The sequence below is a fragment of the Lepidochelys kempii genome, chromosome 5 (genome assembly GCF_965140285.1).
Source record: "Lepidochelys kempii isolate rLepKem1 chromosome 5, rLepKem1.hap1, whole genome shotgun sequence".
Classification (NCBI taxonomy): Eukaryota; Metazoa; Chordata; order Testudines; family Cheloniidae; genus Lepidochelys; species Lepidochelys kempii.
Genome location: NC_136384.1, coordinates 29,603,270 through 29,630,663, shown reverse-complemented (window position 1 = coordinate 29,630,663; position 27,394 = coordinate 29,603,270). Strand labels below are relative to the sequence as shown.

Sequence of the window (27,394 nt, the reverse complement as noted above, 5' to 3'; positions counted from 1 at the left end):
ACTGCTGTAATTCCATTTAAGACTAGCTGTTAGATCTGTCATAAACTATAGCTGCCTTGGGGTCCTTCAACACTTGCACTGCCATCAACTGCTGACAGTGCTCTATGCAAGATGGCACATCTGCATTATTTTTCAGCTATTTTACAGAAGAATAAATGGGAGGGTGGGAAAGACTCCACTGTCATAACCAAAGTCAGAACAATTAGATACTTTGTCTCCTCTGTGCATTCAGACATGGGATGCCAGAAGTGGGTCATCTGACTCATAACCACCAAAGAGTGATGCAAGTGACTGTGACAGAAATCAGTTGTACATCTCTGTGTATTTATAGATTCTTTTTTGAGTCACTGGAATTTTTTTCATTAATACAAACTATACATTTGTATAAGTTTATACAGTTCTTTGTATATGGTGCGGTAGATAATTTTAACTTCTTTCCCTCTGTATTTATATTTATATGTTTGACTTTTATCCACTTTTAAGACAAACTCTCATTTTATTGAGGTATGATTAGGGTTGGGTGTCCTATTCCTTTGCACTTCCTAGGAGCATGATACTATCCTACTACTGGAAATGCTCTTCTCAGGGTATTTCCACCCTGGCCAAAAGGAGGAAATGTGTGAGGAATCAATCAGTCAGTGCATATGAGAACCTGTTTTTGCAAGATTTCCCGCTGAGTTTTGAAGACTTCAGAGAGCATTGCACATGAATATGTGAAAGCAGAATTTATTCCTTAATATGTAGGTTCTTCTGCCATCAAGTTGAAGGTAGTGGGAGTTTTGACATTGACTTCAACTAGAGTAGGAACAAACCCTTAATTATTTTTTTAAATTCAGCCAAGAGAGAATTTGGCAGCAGTGTAGGGGAAAAAACGCATAGGTATTGTTTAATGCTGAAGAGCTGTAAATAATTAAACTGTGAGAGGATTTTGGAGAAGGAGGACTAAGATTATCGCTGATATAAACTGGTAACAACACACTCAACTTAGAGCTATTGACTTCAGAGCCCTGGCAGCAAATTTTCAGGTATTGTCCTTCAGCATTGTTTTTTGCCAAGAATATCCTCTGGCCAACTTCAATCCTTTCATTTCAGTTTCTTTACTGGATCAGAAATGTCTTAACTCTAAGTTCCTGCTAAGGAAATACACAAGGTATTTACTGGCTTGAACAAATTTCTTTTGAACAGTTTGGTGTAAAACTGTATCCGTGGATAAAACCTGATACCATGTGTGATTATGGGGATCTTTGCTTAGGCACATCTGCATCAGTCCTGCACAGAAAGTTAGACTGCATCATTTCTAATTCAACTTTCACATGACCAGTATTGAAGGTCATAAAAAGGTATTAACTAAACTACATAATTTATATAGATCATATGAACATTAAGCTATAGCAGAGAAAATCATTAAATGATCAAAGTTTTGGCAATATCAGTTCCTTGTGGTTTGGTCGCCCCCCCGAAACTAAAATGCCAGAGGGGTTAAAGCTTATTCTGTTCCCTTTCAATTTGTTTCTATGCTATACTTTCACCTAAAGCATTACATTCTGTATTTAACATTTTCTTCTCATTATGTTCACATGTAAATACTCACTCTAACAATGTAATTACATACATAGCTCTGTGTGTGGATCTATTCCCCACTCAGAAAACCTCACTAATTCTGAGAAAGGGAACATTTAAAAATGTCTCCTCTGCAAGAGTTAGGAAATATTTTACTAAAAAATGAAGAGTTACTGTGCCAAGTTTGGAGACTAAATTTAATTTTTAATGTGTGAAACTGGGTTTTAGTCCTTCGTTAAGTGCAGTTCACAATACTGTGCAACCTTAAGTCTGGAGTTGCCATTCATCCTTCTGTAACTGTGTGTGCGTGCATGCAAAATAATACCAAGACCTGATAGCACGTTTCATCAGTAGATCTCAAAGAACTTTATGAGGGAGGTCAGGACCATTTCCCCTGTTTTATAAATCTAGATAGTAGCATAGTGTAGTGGGTATCTAAAAGGCAAATGATGATGTTACGTCCAGGTCAAGTCCCTCTAACAGATCATCACCAGGCTGTTCTAATAGGACCCAACCTTTGGATTCCGCTGGGTCTGGGTAGAGTCCAGGCACTGTTTCTGCCTCTAGGTCTCCAGGGCACACTCCCAGATGCAGACTTCCATTCTGAAACCCTTCCTTTGGATAGGGGACTCCACAGTCCAACTACCCTAGGCTCCCAAGACCAGTGCTGAGACAGCTCAAGCCTTCCTAGTTGCTTATGTACACTCTGTCAGAGTCTCCCCTTCTTTGGACAGTCTGGTTTAGAGTTGAACTCTCTGGCGACTTGTGGCAGGTAAAGTAAGAAACACAGGTTTTGTGCAGGAACTTTTTAAACATAGTTTACTCTTAAACAGCATAAGAGAGTGACGAATCTAGCCAAAACAACAAAAACCTGAACACAATTCTCCTCCCCTGCCTCCGAATCCTCACCACTCCTGAGAGTCTTTCCCCCACTCCTCCAGCTATCTCTCTCTGTTTCTGGCTATGAAATGGTTCCCCCTGCTCAGAGGGCATATCTCTTTTTAAAAAACAGGCTGATACACTTTCCTCTGTCTGTCCTTCTGGGTATTTCCCCATGATCCAACACCCCTCTGGGTTTTGCTGTGCAAAGAGTCGTTAAAAGACAACGGTTAATCAGTAGCAACCTCATTGTTTTATCAGTGTAGAGCTATTCAGTTGTTGATGCCCGTGTTTCAATTTCCCAAACAGAGTCTGTTCGCTGTGTGCCAAGTCCCTACTACAAATGGATGATATAAGTCACAATCATATTGTTAATATAGATATATTCCCCAAACTGTCTTGGATGGAATCCCACCGCTAAACTCTGGGGACTCATGTTAGTGTTGGTTATAAAGTTATGGGCAGTACCAAATTTTGAGGAAGACTTTTTTGCTATAACTATTATTTTTCCTATTCTTACAGTGTCTGACTCACCTCCTTCCATCTCTCATAGGGCCTGTCCTTATTTTCCCTTCTTCATATGCCTCTGTGATAGGAACTTGCCGTATTGTTGAAAGGGAGTGGAGTAGCAAGGGTTTGACATTCTAGCTTTTCCCCTCAACTATAGGAATATAAATTTACTTCGTGAAGGTAGGTTGTGGAGCAATCAGAGGACTGTTAGATGGAAGCCCTTGGCTGTTGTGTTACCAGACAGCAAATGGGAAAGAGAAATCAAAATGAGGTTAGGCATGGAGCATTTTTGTGGGAGAGAGCTCATCTTAGAACTAACTCTCTTGCAGTGCCATAGAAGTGGGTCAAGGGGAAGATTGTGCCAAGTGAAGGAAGGCTGGCAGTGAGAAAAGAGCTCTTGAACTGAAGGCCTGACTCTTGTAGTTGGACTCCAGCTGAGAGAGCTGGATCCTGATATTCAAGGTAGTTTCCAACAGGAAAAAGTCTGGGTTCCTGTCACCCACTCATGTACCTGGAAATATTTGTTCTATTTGTCCTTTGCAGATCAATAAAATGGCTGTATTCACAAACACAACTTGTCTTTACCTGAAGGATGTTTTGAAACCAAGACCTCTGACTTGTCTGAGCTTTTTCCTTTTTTTCATCTTCATACACCTGTGAGGGTCAACTTTTCAAAGGTTCACCCTGGCAGCAAGTGGAGGAGTAGAGTTGTGTGCATAGTTAAAAGCACTTTCCCCACAGTGTGTTTGACTTCTTAAAACCAATGTTAGTTGATTGCATTCAGCAGCATGCATTCAAGGTAAAATGCTTCTATGCAAGAATTCCTACTCTTCTGCAGCAATTTGTCCCTGCTGTCCTGAGAATATCAGCTCAAGTGGAGTGGAAGTAGTCAGCTGTCAAAACTGTGAATGTTCCCAATCAAGCCCTAAGCCATCTGAAGCTCGCATTGTTGCAAAAGCTAAATCCTCACAAGGTTTATTGGAAACAGAATTCAGTCCTTAATGTGTTCACAAAGTTTGGGAGTGAAACTTAGCCAATTTGTGGCTTGTCAAACCTAGAGATGGTGAGATAATTTTGGAAATTGCAATGGAAAACCAGGAAATTTTTAATGAAACTTCTTGGTTGATAACGTCTTTTGTTATAATAATGTCAGGTTTCAGAGTAACAGCGTGTTAGTCTGTATTCGCAAAAGGAAAAGGAGTACTCCTTTTCTTTTTGTTATAATAATGTGACATTCATGCTTTTGATGCAGTATCAGTTGAAACTCAGCAATCTACATGGACTTCGCCTTGGAGATTTTCACTTGTGAGTTTGGTATTAAACAAAACATCTTCACCCATTTCTGTAATATACACTTGTATATCAAGAGTTGTGGGCTGATTGATTATAATAACTATGCCATATGTATTATGAGAAGGAAGACTGCGGTTTGTCCTGTGAGTTTAATTGAGCTAGGGGTCTAAGGTGTACTTTTTAGGACTTTGTGGCAATATGGTCTTTCCTATCCATCCACACAGCCAAAACTGTCTTGTCCAAACTCTTTTCTCATGTCTCAGTTACTGCAACATTCTGTTTTCTGGCCTCGACAAATGCAATCTTGCCTTGCTCATATGCATTGAGAATGCTGCTGCAAAGTTAACACACCCAGCCTGTAGCTTTGACCACATCTTTGAATCCCTCCTCTGGCTTTCTCTTCTCTATAATATCAAACATAAGACGCTGTCTTCACTTTCAAGACCTTTTTGCAGCCTATCTCCACCCTACCTATGTTCACCCTACCTATCACCTCTCTCATTTGCTATTGAGATGTCAGTTTCTGCCTTTGAATGATTTACAATATCAGCCTCCATCCTCCATGTATTAAATTTTCAAACTATCTCTTTGTGCTTTCCCCTGTGCTGGCCCTCCTGCTTTGGAGGAACTCCCTGTAAACATCTGCAAAGCTATCTCATTATCTGATTTCAGATTCCTTCTCTGAACTCTCCAAGTTTGCCATGATGCCTACAGTGGCTGGGCTGGTGCTGTGCTGAGACCATAGTCTATCATGCTGACTGATACTGTCTCCTTGTTTCCTCCCTTGTCTTTCTGCATCTGTTGTCTCTTGTTTTATACTTAGATTGTAAGGTCCTTGAGGCAGGAACAGTCTTTTTGTTCTGTGTTTTTACAGCATCTTCCACAGTGGGGTTCTGGCCCATGACTGATGCTCCTTGACACTGTGGTATATGAATAATAAGAGTGTTTGAATTAGAAGCCTCAGAGTGTTAAAATGCACTGAGTGTGGAAACTTCTCATGTTTAGTTATCATTCTAAATATTGTGCCAGACTCTCAGCTGGTGTAAATTAGAATAGTTCCACTGAAGTCAGTAGACATCTGCCAATTTACACCACCAGAGGATCTGGCCCCCATTCTCCAATTTCAGTTTTCTTTCCTAGCCTTTAATGTTTTTATATGAAGTCTTGTGTTAGTGCTTCTAGTCCACGATTTTCTTCTCTTCTTCTGAGGTCAATGGAACTTGAGGTTCTTGGTACTTCTGAAAATTGGGCAGGTTCTCACGTATTGATTTGGAGCCTAATTTTAAGCTTCCACTCTTAAAAACCTTGCTATTATTACTATTATTTGATCTTTAAGGTTAATTGCAATATAAAAATTGTAATGTTAGTTGACAGTACCAGTAAATTTTATCAGGACTGAGTTGGCAGCAAAGAATTTATATGCACAAAAATGATATCAATATTTTCTTCTCTACGTATTCGGATTATCCCTGCCCTGAAGGGTTAACTATATTATTTCTTTGTTTTTATAATACCTGGCACAATGGGGCCCCAATCCATATTCGGGCCTTTGGGTACTACCATAATATAAATAATAATAATAATAGATGGTGTATTTAAAATGTTGTTTATAAACTAGCTGTCTGAATATCTAAGATCAAAGTACTCAGTACTTTTTTTTTTGGTTTGTGGCAGGATTGCTAAATATAGCTCCCAGGGCAAACGGCATTTCCATCTCAAACATCAGAATACAAAAAAAAAAGGTAGTGTTCTTCTCATAAAAATGCATTAAATAAAAATCATTAAACCCTGCATAGTTTCTCCGGTTGCTTAGGAACAATATTCTACCTACGTCAGTGAGCTCGATTGTCGCAGGTACAGTGAACCATATTGCACTGAGGGACAGAAACAGATTGATTGAAGTAAGTCATTTATATCATATTGCCCGTGCCAAAGCATAGCATTGCTTTTATTGATAATAGTGAGAGAGGAAAAAATTATTTTACGATGCAATCCTGCAAAAAGCTAATGCACAAATATAACTATTCTCACGTGAGTAGTCTCACTTTCTAGAATCAAAATTCCTGGCCCCTAGTGCCATGTTTCTAAAGCCTAAATTACCATGTAATGTTCAATTGTTTTAATCTGTAGACAGATTTACTTTATAAATTACCAAATTTATAAAGTAAATCTATAGACAGATTAAAACTATTGAACTTCAGAATCATAAATTTTTCAGAGGGACCTTATTTAACATGCTTCTAATTTGCGGTGAGGAAAAAAAGGGGGGGGATAGTGAAAGTCAGGGGGGTTTGGTTTTGTTGTTTGGTATAATAAACCAGTCTCTCTTTAAAGGTAACCTTTAAATACAGGAATCCAATTTAGCACTTCACAGCTAGAGCACTGAATGTTTTTATATGGTTTAAATTCATAGTGAATCAAATCCTTTCTGGCTATCTCTCAGTGAGACTCATTTGTGTGTAACGTGACAATGGAGTTCAAACTTTTTGTTTTGTTTCTCCGTGTGTGTTTTCATTTTTTTTTCTTTAAATTGACTCCTTCTGAACCAAGTATGAGCTTTCTGAGCATTAAGCTCCAGACGTTTAATTTTGGGATCCATGTGCAGATGTAGTCAACACAGTCTTCTAAAGAAAAAGAGCCCTGGGAGTCCTATGGTGTAACTTCCCAAGATCTAATTGGGTTCTGAAAAGCAGTTACACAGGAAAGTTTTGGGTGATCAATACACACTGGTCAAAACAATTCCACACTCCAAAATATGGTGTGCATAATGATGACAAGTCTATAATTATTAATTATGTATAAAGCTAATTTCAGTTGTTCTCAGGAATTGAACTGACCTCTCATTTACACAATCAACTTTATATTGTATATGTTACCTTTAAATGTACCAGTGCTGTGCATGAGCCAAAAGACCTGGTGGTTTTTATAGGAAGACACTGTAAAGTGGAAGGATTTTTAAAATCTACCATTTCATTATGTGTGCTAACATGTACATATGAATTGATGACAGTTACAAGCAATCAGGACAGGGGGAGCAAGATGCATTAGGCAGTAGTCCACCACTCTCTGCATCATAAAACCACATATTATGAAGAACTATGGTCCAGGAAGGAATGTACCATGTACTTTCAGGGGTCACTAATTCCTAGAGTTTCGTAACCTATTTTTGGTTTCAATCAGCTTCGCTTTGTTAAAGTAATGAGGGGACAAAATAAATGATAACTTTTGTGTTTTCAGATGCAGTTTCCCAGTATAAGTTGAGAAAGGCATGGCATTCAGGGTTGAAATTTTACAGACCATTAGTCCATAGTGTGGACTACTGCATTTGGGCATGAAAAAAAAACAAAACAAAATCTCAGATGGGCAGAATATTAAGATTTGAAAAGCTGCAGCCAAGTAACTATTTTATGCGACATTGCATAGCATTTTAAAATATATGAGCACTTATCTCAGTTAGGTTTTAATCTTTCTGTCTCTCCACCTTCACCTAAAAATGTTTTTAAATGTAATTACTGAGTGAGGAAAATGACGATTTAGGAAGGAATAGAGGATTAGAATATTAAGGACATCTTGGCTTTGTATCATGGTTTTCTGAAGTGAGACTATTTATTGCTGTTGTAGGAGACTGTAGGAACACAGTAATATTCCCAGATTGAAGGAGGTCATTCACTTTCCTCTGTTTCTACCCCATTTGATGGATTTTTGTACATTATTTTCAAATAAATGCTATCTACCACTATATTTCCCAAACCCACATTGAGGGTCTCTGTGAGAAATCTGTACCCTCCAAATGTGAAATTGTGCTCTTTTCAATCATGGATATGTTTCTCAGAATCAAATATTGGGTTGCTTTGTTCACTTTCTATGATTAAATCACTGGGACACACCCACTTTACAAGAAGTTGTTTAACAATTCATTGACCCAAGAACAATCCCAAGCCATATCCCATTTTAACCCAAGCTAAATAGCTTAAATGTATTGGCTTGCAATTGCTTAAAGGTATTGGATATCATTCCTTTAATTTATTTTATTGAAGCAAGGAAAAGCAAAGACTAGAGGTTGGGTTTTTTAGTGGCATGTTACAAGTGCTCTGTCTCTGACAGGTGTAATTTACACATCTACATTTTTAATTTATGGGTGTATTTAGTACACATAGAATCTGGAAACAGCAACCGACCTTTTCAGACTTGGGTGCCTAACGCTAGACTCTCAAAGTGGCTGATTTTTTCAGAGGTCCTGAGCACCAAGAGATCCAAATGAAGTGATAAGCACAGCAGGTACTTAGGTGTCTAAGTGATCTAAACTTCATACTAAAATAATTGCAGGTACATAATTATACCCACAATAATTTACTCCAACAAAACTGATAACATAAAAAAATGGAAGCCTGATTAGGATAGGCTGAAAACTTGGCCTTTTGTATTGTATTTGATGACTTTCTGTCAGTCCTAACCCCTGCAAACTGAAGAAAGACATCTACTGGCCAGTAGTTCAACCTGCTACTTTCACATCTGTTAAAATGAACCGGTTCACATCTCTCCCCTCTTCTTGGCTCTGACATTCCCATTCACTGAGGTGTGGTAATGAGCAACCCACCAGCTATAGACTACATGACAATTTTTTACTTCTATAACCCTCTAGGACAAGGCTGTCTAGAAAAAAATCTTAGTAGCTGAGACAAGTAGCAGACTCTTGATACTATAGGATTTGTAATAATTTATTGTAGTGGGGTGAGACATACTCTGGAGAGAATCATACTGTGGCTAGCTAAATATTGTTGAGAGCTATGGAAAAAATCTGAAACCATAGTAATAGCGACAGACTGACCAAACAGGAGAGGAAAAGACTCCTCAATAAATACCTTGAATATCAGCTGGTTTGGGGGGGCAAGGGGGTTGTTTGTTTTTTTGTGCCATATCACAGTTTTCTGTATTAGTTTTTGACATTTTTTATGTTATTCAAATTGAGCATTTACATGGTGACTTTCAGACTGTTCACTTGCTCTTCATAAGTAGATTAGGCTGGGCTGTCTTGTACTCGCATTCTTGCTGCTGGAGACATATTTAAATGTCCAGCACTAGCACGTGCCTATGCAGAGTTGTAGTATGCAGGTCACGCCCAGGATATTAGAGAGACAAGGTTGAGGAGGTAATATCTTTTATTGGGTCAACTTCTGTTGGTGAGAGAGATGCACTTTTGAGCTACACAGAGCTCTTCTTTGGGTCCTGAAGGTGGATTTGGGCCAACTGACTTCCATCTACTTTAGATGCATGCCAGCAAGTTGTCAGTAAAGGGGAGATGTATGAAGGTAGCTGCCCTCCTTGTCTAGACTTTTCAGACTACAATAAAAACAAAAGGTGCTGAAAGAAACTAAAGATTTCTGTAGGAGCTACATTTCTCTTGTAGTAGTTTAGACCGAGAGAGCAGTCACACCTACAATATATATATTGTAACATTTTTTTTTTTAAAAGGCATTCTAGCAGCTGTACTCAGCAGTACTGAATCCAGACAGCAGGAGCATGGTTTGGTTCAGCTGTTATTTCCCATAGAACTATGATACAGACGAAGTAGAAAAACTTCATATGATCAGAAAATTAGAGTTCTTACTTGTTATGACTTTTTGAATGTCATGTTCTAAAGATAATTTTTCACATTTACTGCAGGCAAAAGGGATGCAGAGTTTCTCCATTAGATTCAAGTAAACAAAACTTCCTTCTTTAAATAGAAAGATATTTTAAAGTCAATTCCAGCTTTGGCTACTGTGCTTTTGGGCTGTGAGCTTATCACAACACCTGACTCCTGTCACTTTTCCCTATGGGTGGTTATTGCTTTCCTCCTCCTCTGACAACGTGCAGGAAACAGAATTTTGACGCATTATGAACTTTCCATTTTCTTAATATTTGCTAGTAATATTCCATGGTTACTATTAGGTTCACCAGTTCAGTCATGAACCCTGAGAAACTATTTCAGCCTTTCTCTCCCTCACTCCACCCCAATTTGTTTATTTTCTTTCAAACTTTCACCTTCAAGAATATTTCCAGCTATCTTCTTTCTTACTGTGCATGTCAGTGGAAGAATGTTTGTTTAAATATAAAATATTACTTTTAAGAATGTAGTAAGACCATTCATTTGATTGATGTATCAGCTGTATGAGCTATTCAATTTCTGAAAAATGCAAATACTGGTAGATGTGTTATTTAAAATCTATCACCATGTAAATGAAGAAGAAGAGTGACTAACACACACAAATCACCATACAGCATTCATATGCATTCTCTCTCTTTCAGTAAAAGTTGGCAAATGCCTGATTATTTTTTTCTTCTGAAAGGCTTAAGATCAGTAACATTACAAGTTAATAAATTCTCTGCCTGTGACCTTGTCAGATTTCATAAGTTCACCATAGTCAGGTCACTAATTGGATGTATTCCTTGAATCAGCTGGAGCTTTCCTTTTGAGGGTTTTCAAAGCAGCCTAGGAGGTTGAGGTTTTGTGAAAAATCTCAGCCTCTTCCTGTAGTGTTTCTTAACATTTGTTTAATTAATGTCAAGAAATGAAGTCATAGAATCATAGGACTGGAAGGGACCTTGAGAGGTCATCTAGTCCAGTCCCCTGACCTCATGTCAGGACTAAGTATTATCTAGGCCATCCCTGGCAGGTGTTTGTCTAACATGCTCTTAAAAATCTCCAGCGATCAAGATTCCATAACCTCTCTAGACAATTTATTCCAGTGCTTAACCACCGATGGGAAATTTTTTCCTAATGTCCAATCTAAACTGCCCTTGCTGCAATTTAAGCCCATTGCTTCTTGTCCTATCCTCAGAGGTTAAGGAGAACAATTTTTTCTCCATCCTCCTTGTAACAACCTTTGAAGTACTTGAAAACTGTTATCATGTCCCCTCTCAGTCTTCCTTTTTACAGACTAAACAAACCCATTTTTTTCAGTCTTCCCTCATAGATCATGTTTTCTAGACCTTTAATCATTTTTCTTGCTCTTCTCTGGATGTTTTCCAGTTTGTACACTTTATTTTTTTCTGAAATGTGGCGCCCAGATCTGAACACAATACTCCAGTTGAAGCCTAATCAGCATCGAATAGAGTGGAAGAATTACTACTTGTGTCTTGTTTTCAACACTCCTTCTAATACATCCCACCCCCTGAGTATCAGGCATATGGTGTCCTTGGTCTTCCTCTAGCTTCTAATGTATTTGTAGAATGATGCCTAAACTCTCATCTTTGGTTAAATCATGTCTCTTTTTAATGTATGGTCTGTGCAAAGGTGAGAAAACTATTTCAATTCATTTTGATTTGTCTTTTCCATGATTTCAGTTAGGAGAAATGTTGCTTTCACTGAGCTAAAAGCTCATTTTTTCTCATTTGTAATAATTTATTAAGCACTTGATGCATTTTAATCATTAGCAGCTTTTTTATTTATTTTACAGTCTAAACAGCTCAAAGTCTTCTGATTTTAGTATATTTTGAAAATTAATAGTGAGGGCAGGATTCTTTTTTACAACATTGAATTTTGTTTGCAAGTTAAAGGCTATTTCTCCAGTGAGATTTTGGTTAATGAGCACCCGTATTATTTAGGAGTATAAAAATTTAAAATTGGGTTGCCAGTTTACAGTGAAGTTATCTTATTTAGTGCCTTGAAAACTTCAACAGTATCAGGACTACACATCCCATTGTTCCCTTCAGCTATAGTGTACCTGCATCGCTGGAGGCCTGTAGAAATTCTGGGGTTGCCGTGGCTATGGTTTCAGGGGAAGAACTGAAATTCCCTTGTTAAAAACTGAAATAAAGTAACAAAAATGAAATTGAACACATTGAAGAAAGTGATACTCTGACATTAGTTAACGTTGTGATTGGTGCTTCAGCCATTACTGAGTCACTTCAGAAAACAGACTTTATAACCTTGGGCACACATGCAGTTAAACAGTATTTAGCATTTTGCCACTAGTTGTGAGCAATGGGTAATCTTGTTGCTTTAGTAAAGGCCTTGGAGGGTAATTATTCAAAAAAGGAAAAGAGGAAGCTATGATTTATGGAGGCTTTATTTTCCTTTGGTGTAGACAGCAAAAGATTTGTCAGGGTTTTTTAAATGTATATATTATATATTTATAATTTTTTATTAGGGCTGTCGATTAATTGCAGTTAACTCATGTACTTAACTCAAAAATAAATTGTAATTAAAAAAATTAATCATGATTGATTGCAGTTTTAATCGCACTGTCAAACAATAGAATACCAATTGAAATGTATTAACTATTTTTGGATTTTTTTACAATTTCAAATATATTGATTTAAGTTACAACACAGAATACAAAGTGTACAGTGCTCACTTTATATTATTATTTTTATTACAAATTTTTGCACTGTAAAAATGATAAAAGAAATACAAGTACTGAAGTGCAATCTCTTTATCATGAAAGTGCATCTTACAAATGTAGATTTTTTTTGTTACATAACTGCACTCAAAAACAAAACAATGTAAAACTTCAGAGCCAACAAGTCCACTCAGTCTTACTTCTTGTTCAGCCAATCGCTAAGACAAACAAGTTTGTTTACATTTACGGGAGATAATGCTGCTGGCTTCTTATTTACAATGTCACCTGAAAGGGAGACGAGGCTTTCGCATGGCACTTTTATGGCCAGCATTGCAAGGTATTTACATGCCAGATATGCAAAACATTCTTGTGCCCCTTCATGCTTCGGCTACCATTCCAGAGGCCATGCTTCCGTGCTGATGACGCTTGTTAAAAAAATAATGCATTAATTAAATTTTGACCGCCTTGGGGGAGAATAGTATGTCTCCTGCTCTGTTTTACCGACATTCTCCCATGCATTTCATATTATAGCAGTCTTGGATGATGATCCAGCACATGTTGTTCGTTTTAAGAACACTTTCACTGCAGATTTGACAAAATGCAAAGAAGGTACCAATGTGAAATTTCTAAAGATAGGTACAGCACTTGACCCAAGATTTAAGAATCTGAGGTGCCTTCCATAATCTGAGAGGGACGAGGTGTTGAGCATGCTTTCAGAAGTCTAAAAGAGCAACACTCCAGTGTGGAAACTACATAACCCAGACCACCAAAAATGAAAATCAACCTTCTGCTGATGGCATCTGACTCAGATAATTAAAATGAATGTGCATCGGTCCACACTGCCTTAGATCGTTATTGAGCAGAACCTGTCATCAGCATGGATGCATGTCCTCTGGAATGATGGTGGAAGCCTGAAGGGACATATAAATCTTTAGTACATCTGGCACGTAAATATCTTGACGCCGGCTACAGCAGTGCCATGCGGACACCTGTTATTACTTTCAGGTGACATTGCAATCAAAAATAAATATAAAGTGACCACTGTACACTTTGCATTCTGTGTTGTAATTGAAATCAACATATGTGAAAATTTAGAAAACATCCAAAAATATTTAAATAAATGGTATTCTGGTATTGTTTCAGTGTGATTAATCACAATTAATTGTTTTAATCTCTTGACAGACCTATTATTAATTTTTCCAAATACAACAAATATAATGGAATACCAGATTAATCATAACGCACGCACACAGTAAATGGGACACAACATATCTATCTTCAGCGTCTATGTGAATCATATGCCTCTAAAAAGGCAGCCCAGATTGCTTTGAATTTTTCTGAACAGTCCCTTTCTGTGGAATGCCAGTCATTTACTATTGGCAAGATCAGCCATATCACTGAGCCAGGACTCAATATTTGGTGGGGATCAACTTTTCCATTTTTGCGGGATTATTTTTTTAAAGACCAAAGTTGCACATGGGAACCACGCATCTTTGTTACTTGGTAATCTCCAGGTATAAGGAATATATCCCAAAATTAAATTTAAGGGGGAGGACTCCAATTTAGCATCCAATACAAAATTGGTCCTTCGACCCATGTCATACCAGGAATTCTTGATACAGGAACGCTCATATATCATATGAGATAATGTAGCACTACGGGAGTTAATTTCCCACAATGGTCAGCATTTATGAGGCCCATTACTATTAGCCTATGGACAAGCTATAATCTATAGCTTATTCATCTTTTGATGAATAAGCTATAGCTTCAGGTCTATAGTAGCTTTTTTAACATAAGCTACAATTATATTCCATTGGGTCAGAGATAGCTGGGTATCCAAATCTGTTTCAAGCAACTTTAAAATTATCAATCTTTGGCAGAGTTTTTTGGTCCAGCAAATCATAAAAGGATACCAGTGACCAGTGGTTGAGGAAATCCCTGAAATTTCCTCCAAAATAATAAATTTTTGGAGGTTCTGGAGCTCTCAATACACCCGGTCCAAATATATTAGTAAGTAAATGCTTTAACTGGAGATATGCCCATGCTTCGGAGAAGGGCAAGACAAATTGTTGCTGAAGATCTGCAGATGGTTTAAATTCGTGATTGTCAGTTAGTTGTGACACAGTCATAATTACTTTGTCCACCAAGCCGTCCACATCATGGTTTTGCCACCGAGTTTAAGGATGGGATTGCTCCATAGGACTGCCTGTACCTGGAAGAATGGATGGAAGCAGAACTTTCTAGCCAAGCTTGTCTCACAGCTGTTATTGTGGGCACTTTGGAGCCATCAAATCTATAATAATTTGATCCTACAGTGCATGAAAGGGAGACAGATTATTTCAATTCTTGTTCAATCTGAACCCAAGCAGGGGTCTGTGTGGTCATATCTAACAGGCACAAAGATGCCTATTTAACAGAAAGGAGATACGATAATATCCCAATTTTAGGGTCTTTAAACCACAAATTGAAGGCCTCCTAAAATGGACCAAGCCCATCTGCCATCTTCAGAACTGAAGTTACTCCTCAGATTTTACTGTACAGACGCTCCCCAACTTACACAATCGTTTCATTCCGGAACGCCTTGCATAAATTGAATTTTGCGTAAGTCGGAAACATATACTCGACCATTATGAAAAAAAAAACCCTAAAAAAACCTACCTCCTATTTCTAGCTTACAGAACTTTTTCCGTAAATGCCGATTTGCGTAAGTCGGGTCTTGTGTAACCCAGGAAGCATCTGTATAGCTAAGATTGATAACCTTTTGGTTTCCTGTGATTTCTAATATCTGATGAAGTAAAGCCTTAAAATAAACTGTAGCCTGCTCTGAGCAGTCAGATGACATGATGGTGGAAAAACTGGCAGCTAGTCTACATTTGTGCTGTCATCATTGCTTACACTAATGGGAAGTTTTAAGAAAATGGCTAATGTAGACATGTGAGGGCTAGACTCACAAAGAAACACAAGCATGGGCATGAATCTGTGGGTGAATCCATTTGAAGGAATGGGATCTTTGATCTTAAGTTCTTCAGGGCAAATATGTTCATTTTATTGTCTACATGTCACACACATTTATGGCAATACATACATAAAATAAATAATGTTGATGATTCTTGTGCTATGTTGACAGCTGCATCAAAAGACATATGGGATAAAAATAAATGCCAAATAATAAGGGTAGTGGTGGGGGGAGATAGATAACAATAGATGGTATCTCTAGAGAAATCACTTTATTTTAAGTCTTCTGAGGAAGAAGAATACAATGGGTCACATTCTCCGCTAGCATAACTCCATTGAAATCAAGAGAGTTATGCCAACAAAAACTTTGGTTCAATAATTCTAACCTTTAATAAGAGGAGATAAAAGCAGTTTGAATCAATCGTGATTAATATTTCTTGGGCCCACTTTTTCACCTAATAAGTAAAGACAAATAGTAATGAGAAAAGTAGGACTCAGATTCTAGATGGTAGCTGTCAGGGTTCCTTCCCCACTCTGAACTCTAGGGTACAGATGTGGGGACCCGCATGAAAGACCCCCTAAGCTTATTCTTACCAGCTTAGGTTAAAAACTTCCTCAAGGTACAAACTTTGCCTTGGCCTTGAACAGTATGCTGCCACCACCAAGCGTTTTAAACAAAGAACAGGGAAAGAGACCGCTTGGAGATGTCTTTCCCCAAAATATCTGCCCCCCCCCCGCCCTACACCCCCTTTCCTTGGGAAGGCTTGATAATAATCCTCACCAATTTCTACAGGTGAACACAGACCCAAACCCTTGGATCTTAAGAACAATGAAAAATCAATCAGGTTCTTAAAAGAAGAATTTTAATTAAAGAAAAGGTAAAAGAATCACCTCTGTAAAATCAGGACGGAAAATACTTTTCAGGGTATTCAGATTCAAAACACAGAGGATCGCGCTCTGGGCAAAACCTTAAAGTTACAGAAAACCGGAATAAAGCTCCCTCTTAACACAGGGTAAAAATTCACATAAAACAAAAGATAAACTAATCCGCCTTGCCTGGCTTCCATATACTGGTTGCAATATTGGAGACTTGGATTAGGATGGGTTGGAGTAGATGGATTTCTGTGTGGCCTCTCTCAGTCCCAAGAGAGAACAAACATAAACAGAGAGCACAAACAAAAAGCCTTCCCCGCCCCCCACAAGATTTGAAAGTATCTTGTTCCCTTATTGGTCCTTTGGGTCAGGTGCCAGCCAGGTTAGCTGAGCTTCTTAACCCTTTACAGGTAACAGGATGTTGCCTCTGGCCAGGAGGGATTTTATAGCACTGTATACAGAAAGGTGGTTACCCTTCCCTTTATATTTATGACAGTACCAGATGATCTGTTTTATGTATAGTTACATTGAACTGTCTGTGCAATTCTCTTCTGTTTTTCCTCCTTTTTGATTTTGTTCCAGGATTCTTAAAGTACCTGCTGTTCTGACAGAGAATCTTCATCTGTGTTCTCCAGGATTTTTTCATCTTATCCTATTTTTGATCGCAGAGGTATTCTGCCATCTCATAATATAGATGACAATGTGACCAATGATTTAGCAAGATAATGCATGGATTCTGTTGCACCATTTTGTTCCTGATAAAATCTTTTTATTTTTAAAACACTAAATTGACTTGGCCCACCCTACCTTATGAACTTTTCTTCCTCTTTTCCTGTCATTGCTCCCTCTAAATGTCTTGCACTGGTCACTTCACACAGTTTTGCCACCGTTTGTGCCAGAACCTTTTCCTCTAGAGCTCTTGCCATATGAACAGTGTTGTGTATTCCTGTCTCATCAGGTCTTTGAAAACAATTAAAGATCATCTGAAAACATACCCTCTCTCCCTTGTCTGTACCTTTTTATTTTCTCTTTCTCTCTGCTACTTTTTATTATTAGTTTGTTAAGACTTTTATTGGCACCCTATAAGGAATATTAGGGTAAAGGTTGTGTGACAGGTGCCATATGAATTTTATTATTGATGAAATTTTACAGAGACAACAGATACAGCACATGGATTTGTTTTCATCTGAGAATTATGCATGCTAACCTGGATTTAAAGTAATTTAATGTTTCTTCATTTGTGATGACAGTGCTCTGAGATTTATTCAACATAAAGATTAGGTAGATGGTATAACTCCCTTGATGTATCCTGTTGCAGAAGCCTTTATTGTTTAGGAATCCTTAGACTTGTTTTAGATATCCTTATATTGAGTTTAATGTTGCTATTGTAACATGTTCTCAGGAGACTAGCTCTGATATGATTTCATTTCCTTTTGAATACAGAATTTCTAACATCATGAACATTGCATATGTTCTTAGAACTTGAAATTTAACATTTTTGAAATACAGCATGTCATAGTAAATATTCTGTCTTGTTTTATACAGCCTTGCATTCTAGTGACTGTCCTACAAAAAAGCACATCTTGAAATACTTTCAAAGTGGTCTCCCTGATCTCCAGATTTATATGCCTAAAATTGTACACTTTGTACCCCTTTTGCTACCAAAATTTTGTTTCCCTCCATTTTGTGCTTATTATTTTGTATGTGCAAAGAACTCTCATGTGGATGTGCAGGAGATATTTGTGTGTGCAAACTGGGCAGCTAGAAATATAATTCTTCAGAAATGCATGTGGAAATATCCTTTCCCCAAAATTTTGGAGTTCCCTCCATGTGTAAGAAGGAGGCATGCAATTTTAGACACGCTTATTTTGAGGCCATTCCACTATTTTGGCCCACTCTCTGTTTTTTCTTGGGTAGATCTGAGCTACTCTGCTTTGAGTATCTGGAAGTTTCATCACTAAATCTCTCAAGTCTTTCATGTCTTGAGAGAGTATTCTGGTTCAACAGAGTATATTCACTCTTCCTTTTCCTCTCCGCAGGTAGAAGAAATTGTTGATATAGGATCATTTGCCCCGGAAGATATTCACATTCCAAAGATCTATGTCCATCGTCTCATAAAGGGAGAGAAATATGAAAAGAGAATTGAAGTAAGTAGTTCAGCTTCTTAGCCACTACGTATGTTGACCCAGAATAAATTTTATAAATCACAGAATTTCTGCTTGACCATTAAACTGTAGCCGTGATAAAATATTATGAGGTGGATTCTCTACTGTGTCAAGTTCCAGCTAGTGCAGGAGATGGGGAGGGAATGGTTATGGATCCCCGATTGTCAAGCTTCAGTAACTGCTTCCAGTCACTGCATAAGATAGAGGAGCCCCTGGACTTGTCTAATTTAGGGCAGTTGGTTATGGTCCCTAAGAAACCTTATACCAGCTTAAAATTTGGGGCATCGCGCTCCACCCTACCCCTTCTATATCATGATCCCTCCTCTTCCCAATATGCCACCTTGACTGGCAGCATGGACAGTGGTTGGTGTAAGAGCCGGCTCTGCCAACTTTACAGCAGGTGAGAGTTATCTCCCACTGGGAGGCTTGGCAGCAAGGGCCAGTTCCAGCCCCTTCATGCTATGCAGGTGGTACAGACTGGGCCCAGAAGAGAAAATTTGGTCCTATATTCATATTTATGTGGCAGTGTGTCCTGGAGGTGTTTTTGGTTTTTGTTTTTAACAGAAACTGTTACTTAATTGCATTCCTCTACAGAACTGGAAGACCTTTGATTGTCAGTATCTATTTAAAAAGTTACAATTAATATTAATGAATATGGTGGTAGCCTTTTAGCTGACTGCAAAGAAAGCAGCTATTTCATTGCTACACTTAGAACCAACCTGGAAGAAATTGTCCCTGCTTTGGTTCTGTCGTGTCCCCTCCCAGGAGCAATGTCTCTGGGTTCAACTTCGTGGAATGACAGCTCTCTGGAAGTACAGTTAGAAATTTTATGGGCCAGCAATCTTGCAGTATGTTCTGACACAGCTTTAATATTTCTTTGCAGTCAGAAATAACTTTTTTGGCTATATTTGATGGTTATTTTAGTGGGAGTGGGAAATATGAAGGGAAAAAAGGTATGCTGACTTCTGCCCATTTTTGTTGTCCTCCTGAGACTGTTCTGCTATAAATCAAACTTCAGTGACCACCATAAAATCCCAAAGGCCTGGAAAGCCATAAGGCCCTATACTTGAGTAAACTCTCCCTGGGGTAAACCTTCTTGTGCACCTCAAGCAGGATGATAAATCACAGCTTGCTTAGCCACTAGTTTATTCTGCACAAACTTGATGTGTCACTAGGTATCTGACTGGAGCCAGATGTGCCAAAGCTCTTAGTCTGTGGGCACTTTGTATTAGACAGCAGCTAATACCCCGTTCCCGCCTTTTAAGACATGGTCTATTACATCCGCTCACAAGCATTTATCTTTTTCAAAATGTATTGATTTTGCTTTGCTTAAAATGCTGTTGTCATTTCAGTTTGGCTTCAGAGGCTTGCCCCTTCTTTCCAGTGTAGCACCTACATACAAATGCTGCTTGGCTTTCTTCTCTGATTTGCCCACTACAGTGGGGGTCCTCCTAGGACCAGGAGATTAAGCCAGAACTTTAACAACAAGGCCTCATGTCATACCACTTACCCCATTTTTTATCACCTTTTAAAATGTTTTATATAATATACAATAGAGTTGCAGCAGGGATAAATTTGGTCCATTGAGTTTTGTAACCCTAGCAGTGATGCATCTCATCAAATAAAAATATAGCAATGAAATTGCAAAGTTATTTATTTACTGCCTTACACAGAGCCTATAAAATAAAATTTGAGGCGTGGCGCTCCACCCTAACCCTTCTATATCATGATCCCTCCTCATCCCAATATGCCACCTTGACTGGCAGTATGGACAATGGTTTGTGTAGGAGCCAGTTCTGCCAGCTTTACTTACTACATTTTGAGCATAAATTGGATCAGGCATATTACAGTTCCCAGTGGAATGTTTGGAAAGGATTCCCATATAAACCAGCTTTAGTTAGAGTGGTGGGAAAAGGAAGGCATGTTGTTGTTCTAATCATGTTACAGAAATGATAGTCCTCCTATACCATTTTGTGGTGGTGGGGTGCAGAGCGGGAGGAAGCAGAGGAATAAATAGAAGCTAGCTTGTCATACATTTACTGTCTTTAGATGTACAGTTTGCTCCTGCCTAATTGGATTCTGATCTGATCCCTCTAGCGGGAATGCCTTTGGTGTACTTTCCATCATGCATTCCTTTTTTCCATGGAAGAATCCTCCAACACAAGGCAGGAGCCAATCTGTGAACACTTTCATTTCCTGCAGGAAGTGAAATAATGAGTTTGGGATTCAAAGGCAACAATGAAATGATCCACCATTGTAGGGAAAGCAGCCAAGGGTTAAAAAGAAAGCTTTTTTAAAATGAAATTAAATTACATTCAAAATAAATGTTTTAATTTAAACATGGATTTTATTTAACAGCTATGTTCCCACTAAAGGCTTCTGTTCCATCAGTGAAAATCCCTTCTGCCCACATAAACTTACTGTCTTGAAATATGGAAAAGGTAAAGGACAAAATTACAGAAAATATATTTTTGACAGACACTTTCTCAAAAGAATAGTGCTGTTCTTGACAGCAAACCATCCCTTGCGGGAAAAGGCTTATAGAATTTAAAACCATGATAACTTTTATAGAATAGTAAAGCCAAGTTATCAAATTCCATTGCAGGGATAATATTGTCTAATAAGTTCTGTAGGCTACTGAAAAAATTCATATAGAAAGGATTTCATTTGTTGTTAAATTCTATCGGTTTTTTGTTTTTTTTTTTTGGCAGTACTTCCTCTAGAGCCAAAATTGGTTCCATCCCTACAATATTCTAAAGGACTTTTGCATAAAGTCTCACTGAACCCTTGAGCCTGATGTTTATGTCTTGCAGAACAGGAATCTTAACACCACAGTTTGTTTTTGACAATGTCTTACTTTGTAGCGATTATCCATCCGAAAGCCCGAAGACTCAAAAGCCAAACAAAAGAAGGAAGGAGATAATGTGAGAGAGCGGATCATCAGACGAGCAGCTTTAGAGTTTGAAGACGGCATGTACGGTATCCTCCAGCTGTTGTAGGTTAAAGAAATGGGATTTGCTGTGATAAAATAGCAGCTGCAGCTGTTATTCCTGGCACATGTTTGTTACCATCTTCACTGTCCACTACAGCACCTGTGGCTGTCGTTATATTAACATCCTGTTGAAATAGATGGAATGTTAGGGCGTACAGTAGGAGATGTTCTACCTGGAATGTTCATTGGCAGTCAAGTGATTAATTGATCTTTCTTGAAAATTGTAAGCACCCTCTGTATGAAATGAAGCTTGCTTGGACAGTTTTATATTAATGGGTTAGCATCTGAGAGAAGGCAACTAGGCAGTCCAAATGACAAAATAATTTGGCATAACTTTTGAGGCATATATTTGAAAAGCCAAACAGTTTGTTTAAAAAAAAAAAAAAGGAGGGTGTGTTATCACAGCACAAATATAATTTTGTTAATTTACTCATTTACGGTAATTATAATCTAGTTGTGCCTTGACCAATTCACTTCAGCTAATCTGGGCATAGGAATTCCACTGTTGGCCAGCAACTTCATCAGTCCAGACATTTCAGTTCACCTGCAGAGTGAAAATGGAGTCCTGGGCTTGGTAAGTATAGAGTCAGTGAAGGCTTATGTAATGCACTTAAATTAATTTGTTGTTTTTTTCACAAACTGTTTACACTTTGAGCTCAAAGAGCTGCCACGTTGCAAGGTGCTGTGTATTCTTGCTTAAGCCCAGGAATGTATTTAAAGCACATACTTACTTGAGACATATGTCAGTAGTCCCATTGGAGTTGTGGGACAGATTACAAGCTTAAAGATAAGCATATACTTTGGCAGAGGGCTTTGCTGTATTGGTGCCAGAATGCTCAGCACCTTGCAGGATCAAGCTCTATAAGAGGTTTTTAGTTGTGACATCATACATAATTTTAAACTAACATAATACGTATGCATATTTTACTATAGTGATGTTTTCTTAAATTGAACCTGGATGCCTGTAACTTTAAGAATTCTGTAGCTTCAAGGAAAACTATATACATTTAATAATTATAATAGCCTTCAGCAGTGTCTTTACCATACAGTCTCTGTTCATGGGCTAGTGTATGTTTCAGTGCACATACTAAATAAAAGAGGTGTAACACACAGAAAAATCCAAATGTATTATGTATTTGTTTTGAGTCACATGTAATTCTGGATCATCAATAAATATTAAGACTGTGTTTTGTTATCAGGGTCCTTATCCACTTGAAAACGAGGTAGATCCAGACCTGATTAATGCAGGTAAAATCATTAACATACTTAACTTCTGGAAATTGTTCATAACTGATTTAACATTTGATTCAATGCTAAATCCAGAACACTGGTGTAATGTTACTTGTAAATATTTATGTTGTTTTGCCTTTTTTATTACGGACCTATTTTCAGTCACTATGAGTTTCGATCATTAGTGACCATTAATATACTAGCTAGTCAGCATATGTATCATCACTGCTTTCTAGTAGTGACAGTTAAAGGAGGCTTTTTTTAACTCAAGCAGTGAAGGCTTGTGTTTTACTTTTTTGAAGCAAAAGATTCTTAGACCTATTCCCCAATTCAGCACGTAGACTTGCACTGTGATGTCTATATGCACATGCATTTGTTCCCACTGTTTTTCCTGGGATGTCTGGAAGTGCTAGAAATTGGCCCCATTGACTCTTGTCCCAGGCACGTTTGGCAAAATTCCTGTACTTCAGTCACTGTGTGTTTAATATCTTCGCTTCTCACTATTGAGGGATTATATCTTTGGAGGAACAATTTAAGCAACTTTTCACATATGAATATTTGGAGTAGATACTTCCAGTGTTCCCTCTAATTTTTTCTATCCATGTGTGGAATGAATTTTGCTATGTGCACCATATCAAGGTAATGTGCGGATGTGCACCACCACTAGAAACAAAAAACCTAGATATAATATATATTTTTTTAAAAGTTACCAAAGGGATAATTACTCCAGCCATAACAGGTTAGGCATTTTAGAACTCCCTACTCAAAGAATTAAATTTATGTGTAAGAGAAAAATACAAATTATGAAATGCATGGACCAGTCAAAAAACTAAAACAACACACTTTGAAAGAAGTATCAAGTAACAACAACAACACAAGTATGTGTTGGGAGGTGAGTGTGATAAGAACATAAGAACGGCCATACTGGGTCAGACCTAAGGTCCATCTAGCCCACTGTCATGTCTTCCGACAGTGGCCAATGCCAAGTGTCCAAGATGGAATGTACAGAACAGGTCATCACCAGGTGATCCATCCCCTGTCGTCCAGTCCCAGCTTCTGGCAAACAGAGGCTAGGGACACCATCCCTGTCCATCCTGGCTAATAGACATTGATGGACCTTTCCTCCATGAATTTATCTAGTTCTTCGTTGAATCCTGTTATATATCATCTTGGCCTTCACAACATCCTCTGGCAAGGAGTTCCACAGGTTGACTGTTTGTTGTGTGAAAAAATACTTCCTTTTGTTAGTTTTAAACCTGCTGCCTATTAATTTCATTAGTTTTAAACCTGCTGCCTATTAATTTCATTAGGTGACCCCTAGTTCTTGTGTTATGAGAAGGAGTAAATAACACTTCCTTATTTACTTTCTCCACACCGGTCATGATTTTATAGACGTCTATCATATCCCCCCTTAGTCGTCTCTTTTCCAAGCTGAAAATTCCCAGTCTTATTAATCTCTCCTCATCCAGCACCCGTTCCATACCCCTAATCATTCTTGTTGCCCTTTTCTGAGCCTTTTCCAATTCCAATATATCTTTTTTGAGATAGGGCAACCACACCTGCATGCACTATTCAAGATGTGGGCGTACCATGGATTTATATAGAGGCAATATGATATTTTCTGTCTTATTATCTATCCCTTTCTTAATGATTCCCAAGATTCTGTTCACTTTTTTGACTGCTGCTGCACATTGAGTGGATGTTTTCAGAGACCAATCCACAATGACGCCAAGATCTTTCTTGAATGGTAACTGCCAATTTAGATCCCATCATTTTATATATATATATATATATATATATATATATATATATATATATATATATATATATATATATATAGTTGGGATTATGTTTTCCAATGTACATTACTTTGCATTTATCAACATTGAATTTCATCTGCCATTTTGTTGCTCAGTCATGCAGTTTTGAGAGATCCTTTTGTAGCTCTTTGCAGTCTGCCTGGGACTTAACTATCTTGAGCAATTTTGTATCATCTAAAAATTTTGCCACCTCACTCTTTACGCCTTTTTCCAGATCATTTATGAATATGTTGAATAGGACTGGGCCCAGTACAGACCCCTGGGGGACACCACTATTTACCTCTCTCCATTCTGAAAACTGACCATTTATTCCTACTCTTTGTTTCCTATCTTTTAACTAGTTACCAGTCCATGAGAGGACTGTCCCTCTTATCCCATGACAGCTTACTTTGCTTAAGAGCCTTTGATGAGGGACCTTGTCAAAAGCTTTCTGAAAATCTAAGTACACTATGTCCACTGGATCCCCCTTGTCCCCCTTGTCCACATGCTTGTTGGCCCCCTCAAAGAATTGAGTAGATTGGTGAGGCATGATTTCGCTTTACAAAAACCATGTTGACTCTTCCCCAGCAAATTATGTTCATCTGCGTGTCTGACCATTCTGTTCTTTACTATAGTTTCAACCAGTCTGCCCAGTACTGAAGTCAGGTCTTACTGGCCTGTAATTGCTGGGATCACCTCTGGAGCCCTTTTTAAAAATTGGCATCACATTAGCTATCATCTAGTGATTTGGTACAGAAGCTGATTTAAATGATAGGTTACAGACTACAGTTAATAGTTCTGCAATTTCACATTTGAGTTCTTTCAGAACTCTTGGATGAATACCATCTGATCCTGGTGACTTATTACTGTTTAGTTTATCAATTTGTTCCAAAACCTCCTCTAATAACACCTCAAACTGGGACAGTTCCTCAGATTTGTCACCTAAAAAGAATGGCTCAAGTTTGGGAATCTCCCTCACATTCTCAGCTGTGAAGACTGATGCAAAGAATTCATTTAGTTTCTCCACAATGTCCTTGTCGTCCTTGAGCCCTCCTTTAGCATCTCGATCATCCAGTGGTCCCACTGGTTGTTTAGCAGACTTCCTGTTTCTGATGTATTTTAAAAAATTTTTGCTATTACTTTTTGAGTCTTTGACTAGCTGTTCTTCAAATTCTTTTTTGGCCTTCCTAATTATAATTCTATGCTTCATTTGCCAGAGTTTATGCTCCTTTCTATCTTCCTCACTAGGATTTCACTTCCACTTTTTAAAGCATGATCGACAGAGTGTGTGTATGTGAGAGAGAGATACACACTGCCTCTTTAAGTATACTGTCCTTGTAAGTAGATTAGTACTTAGCAGTCTGAAGCCTGCTTGTTCAGACACAGAAACAGCTGCCAGCAAGCTCCCTCCCTCCGGAGCCCTGTCGTTTCGTCCCCCGCACTCTGTGGAGATGGGGGGATTGAGTGGAGGGGGACACCTTGATAATGCCCCCTCCTTGTTCCTTCCCCTCCCCAACTCTGCACAGTAAGCAGGAGACTCCTGGGAGCCGCTGGCCAGGGGCTCCAAGCCAGTGGGCAGGAACAGTGCGGCAGTGGGTGGAGGGGCACCTGAAGTGCGTGGCACTTGATAGCCTGCTGGGTGGCTGCCCGGCCATGCAGCTTAGAGGGAATTTAGGATACCTCTAATTAGGATACCTCTAATACCCCTGTAATTCACCCATTTCAGCTTCAGACAATCCCTCCCCATCTTTTGGCAGGAAAAAGTGGTCTCACAGCTTTGAAATGGGAAAACTAGCATGTTAGGATTTGTTTGTTTTTGTTTGTTTGGGCGGGGTTTTTAGTTTCGTTTCACAATACAAAGTTATGCAATGCAGTTAATCCAATTCAGTTTAAACACAGGCCTTGCTTCTGCAGTGGGATCAGCTAGTGCAGAGACCTATACCCATATAGACTCCCATTGGTGTTAACGGGACTCTGCATGGCCATAGGCCCACACTAGTGGATCCCAGTGCAGGATCAGGTATATACATCTGGTATTTTAGAAAGGGCGTTTCATAATAATATAGATCTCCTCTTTAGCTGTACTAGCTAACATGATCTGCTAAACTGAAAAGCCAAATGAGATAAAGCACTGACATATAACCAAGTTTACAGTTTAATTTAGCTGTACACTCCAGCAACTGCTCTCTGTCTTGTAAAAATATTTGCTGCCTAGCTTAATTAATTGATTCTGTTATCAAAGTGTTGTGTTTCCCACTTTGAACAGTGCCATCTCTGCAATATTACTCAGTATTATTTATTATTATTAAATATTATTTCAGTACCTAACAAAGTTTCACCAACAGCTGGCTGTGGAAATATTTTACATGGGGAGATTTTCCAAGGCACAAAAAGGAGCTAAGTACCTACTTTTGAAAATCTCCATGTGTGTGCGTGCACACAAGTTAAGCCTTGAGAATAATGTAATTTTTTTTTTAATTAAACGGCATAAAAATTGCTCTTTAAAAATAATTTATCCTAAATTGGCAGCAATCATCTGGTATTTGAAGTATTCTTTCAAACACATGTGGTAGAATTTGCAAAGAACTTGCAAGATGAAAAACGGGATTGGATATTTGTATGGGTATCATAGTTATCATAATTAATTATAACAAATTTTACAAGGGATATTAAACCTCATGCTTCAGGTTTTAAATCAATCTCTAACTATTAAAGATACCTCCTAGGAAAGACAGGAAAACCAGTACTTCTTGTGCCTCACCAGAAGTGGTGCTGGGAGGCAGGAAGGCGGTCCGGTGCTAGGTCTAGGGTTAA

The 27,394-nt window shown here is 38.3% G+C and overlaps 1 protein-coding gene across 2 annotated transcripts in view; it reads left to right on the top strand.

The window, feature by feature from the left end:
* OXCT1 (3-oxoacid CoA-transferase 1) overlaps positions 1-27,394 on the top strand; it is a 125,694-nt gene that overhangs the window by 51,806 nt on the left and 46,494 nt on the right. For both annotated transcript variants that reach the window (XM_073343852.2, XM_073343853.2), the window contains exons 8-11: positions 18,434-18,541; positions 21,424-21,538; positions 22,031-22,125; positions 22,751-22,799. In XM_073343852.2, coding sequence (XP_073199953.2) covers positions 18,434-18,541; positions 21,424-21,538; positions 22,031-22,125; positions 22,751-22,799 — 367 coding nt within the window. The remainder of the gene's footprint in view (positions 1-18,433; positions 18,542-21,423; positions 21,539-22,030; positions 22,126-22,750; positions 22,800-27,394) is intronic.